This window comes from Plectropomus leopardus, unplaced genomic scaffold (assembly GCF_008729295.1).
Source record: "Plectropomus leopardus isolate mb unplaced genomic scaffold, YSFRI_Pleo_2.0 unplaced_scaffold7313, whole genome shotgun sequence".
Classification (NCBI taxonomy): domain Eukaryota; kingdom Metazoa; phylum Chordata; class Actinopteri; order Perciformes; family Serranidae; genus Plectropomus; species Plectropomus leopardus.
Window position 1 is genome coordinate 590 of NW_024680507.1, and position 1736 is coordinate 2325.

A 1736-nucleotide genomic window follows, 5' to 3' on the forward strand; every position below is an offset into this window, starting at 1 on the left:
GAGACCGCCTGCTGCAGCTGGACCTCGTGGTGTCGGGGACGCCGTCTCTCGGTTTCTACAGACGGGTGTCTGTAAAAACCGACCAGGAGCTGAAGCTAAAAACAGGACCATCATGGTCGTCAATGAACATGTCTCAGCTTCTGTCCACCCATTCTGTCCCGTCTCATGTCATCTGTCCCGTCCTGTCCCGTCTCATGTAATTTCATGTCCCATCCGTCTGAACGTTTCACTAAATGTCCTGATATGTCCTGTCAGCGACTCCTGTGTTGATGTGATGCAACGTATTTCCTGTCCAGGTGTCACGGCGTGATGCGTCGTGATGGAGGAGGCGGAGCACAGCCAGTACGTCACCCAGCTGAAGGTGGAGTTCGACAGCTGCGACACGACGGCCACCGGCTTCCTGGACCGAGACGAGCTGATGGCGCTCTGCAGGAAGCTGCAGCTGGACGCTCACCTGCCGCTGCTGCTCAACACGCTTCTGGGAGAACGCACCTACGCCAGGGTGGGCCCCACACACACACACACACACACACACACACACACACACCTTAAAAATTCTCCCTTTAAAACTTGCATTAAAATAAATCCAAAATCCAGCCGTCCCTCGCTGTCTGCCTCTCAAAGCAGAAATATAAACATGAGTCCCTCTGCGGGGATTCAGAGATTCAGGGATTCAACATTTGACTCAAAGTCCTGGAAAAGTCCTGGAAATGTATTGGGAAAAAAAGTGTTTGTACTTTGCTCAGCAGCTGCAGAGAATCTGAGACTGACCGTCAAACACACTGACGCTGATCAATAATCAATCAATCATCATGCTGAGAAATAAACTCCTTCAGCAGATCACAGGCTGTGTGCTCTGTCCTCTGATTGGTCGACAGATAAACTCGTTAAAGATCACAGGCTGTGTGCTCTGTCCTCTGATTGGTCGACAGATAAACTCGTTAAAGCTGTATCTTCTGATTGGTCAGGAGAGAATTAACCTCTCTGTTTGAGCTCAGGTAAACTTTGAGGAGTTTAAAGACGGTTTGGTGGACGTCCTGTCCCGCTCCCTGGACCTCAGCACCTCAGAGGAGGACAGCAGCTACCAGGAGCCAGGTGAGACCAGTTCAGACCTCTGAGACCAGTACAGACCAACTCTAACCATCTGTCTGTCTGTTTAAGCGTCTTTCTCTCTGTCTCTCTGTCTCTCTCTAACCGTCTCTGTAAAAGCCTATCTCTCTAAAGTCTGTCTGTCTGTCTTTCTCTCTCTTTCTCTCTAACCGTCTGTCTGTCTGTCTCTAACCGTCTGTCCTTCTTTATCTCTCTCTCACTGTCTCTGTAACAGCCTATCTCTCTCTCTCTCTCTAACCGTCTCTGTCTGTATAACAGCCTATCTCTCTCTAACCGTCTATCTGTCTGTCTCTAACCATCTGTCCTTCTTTATCTCTCTCTCACTGTCTCTGTAACAGCCTATCTCTCTCTCTCTCTAACCGTCTGTCTGTATAACAGCCTAGCTCTCTCTAACCGTCTATCTGTCTGTCTCTAACCGTCTGTCTTTCTCTCTCTCTCTAACCGTCTCTGTCTGTGTAACAGCCTATCCCTCTCTCTCTAACCGTTTCTTTGACTCTGCAGTTGTCCCAGAGGAGGTGAAGCCAAAGTTTGTGAAGGGGACAAAGCGTTATGGTCGTCGCTCCCGTCCCGACAGTAAAGTGGACGCTGCGCCGACCTGCGACTCAGAGGACTCTCCGCCGTCCAGA

The 1736-nt window shown here is 50.1% G+C and overlaps 1 protein-coding gene across 1 annotated transcript; it reads left to right on the forward strand.

Moving 5' to 3' along the window:
• Positions 1-301: 301 nt before the first annotated feature.
• Positions 302-1729, forward strand: LOC121940059 (ninein-like protein; the record flags this gene model as incomplete). Its single annotated transcript, XM_042482929.1, has 3 exons — positions 302-502; positions 999-1095; positions 1612-1729. Coding segments are annotated over exons 1-3 (398 nt in total), but the record flags the coding sequence as incomplete, so codon positions are not given.
• Between the last annotated feature and the right edge of the window lie 7 nt (positions 1730-1736).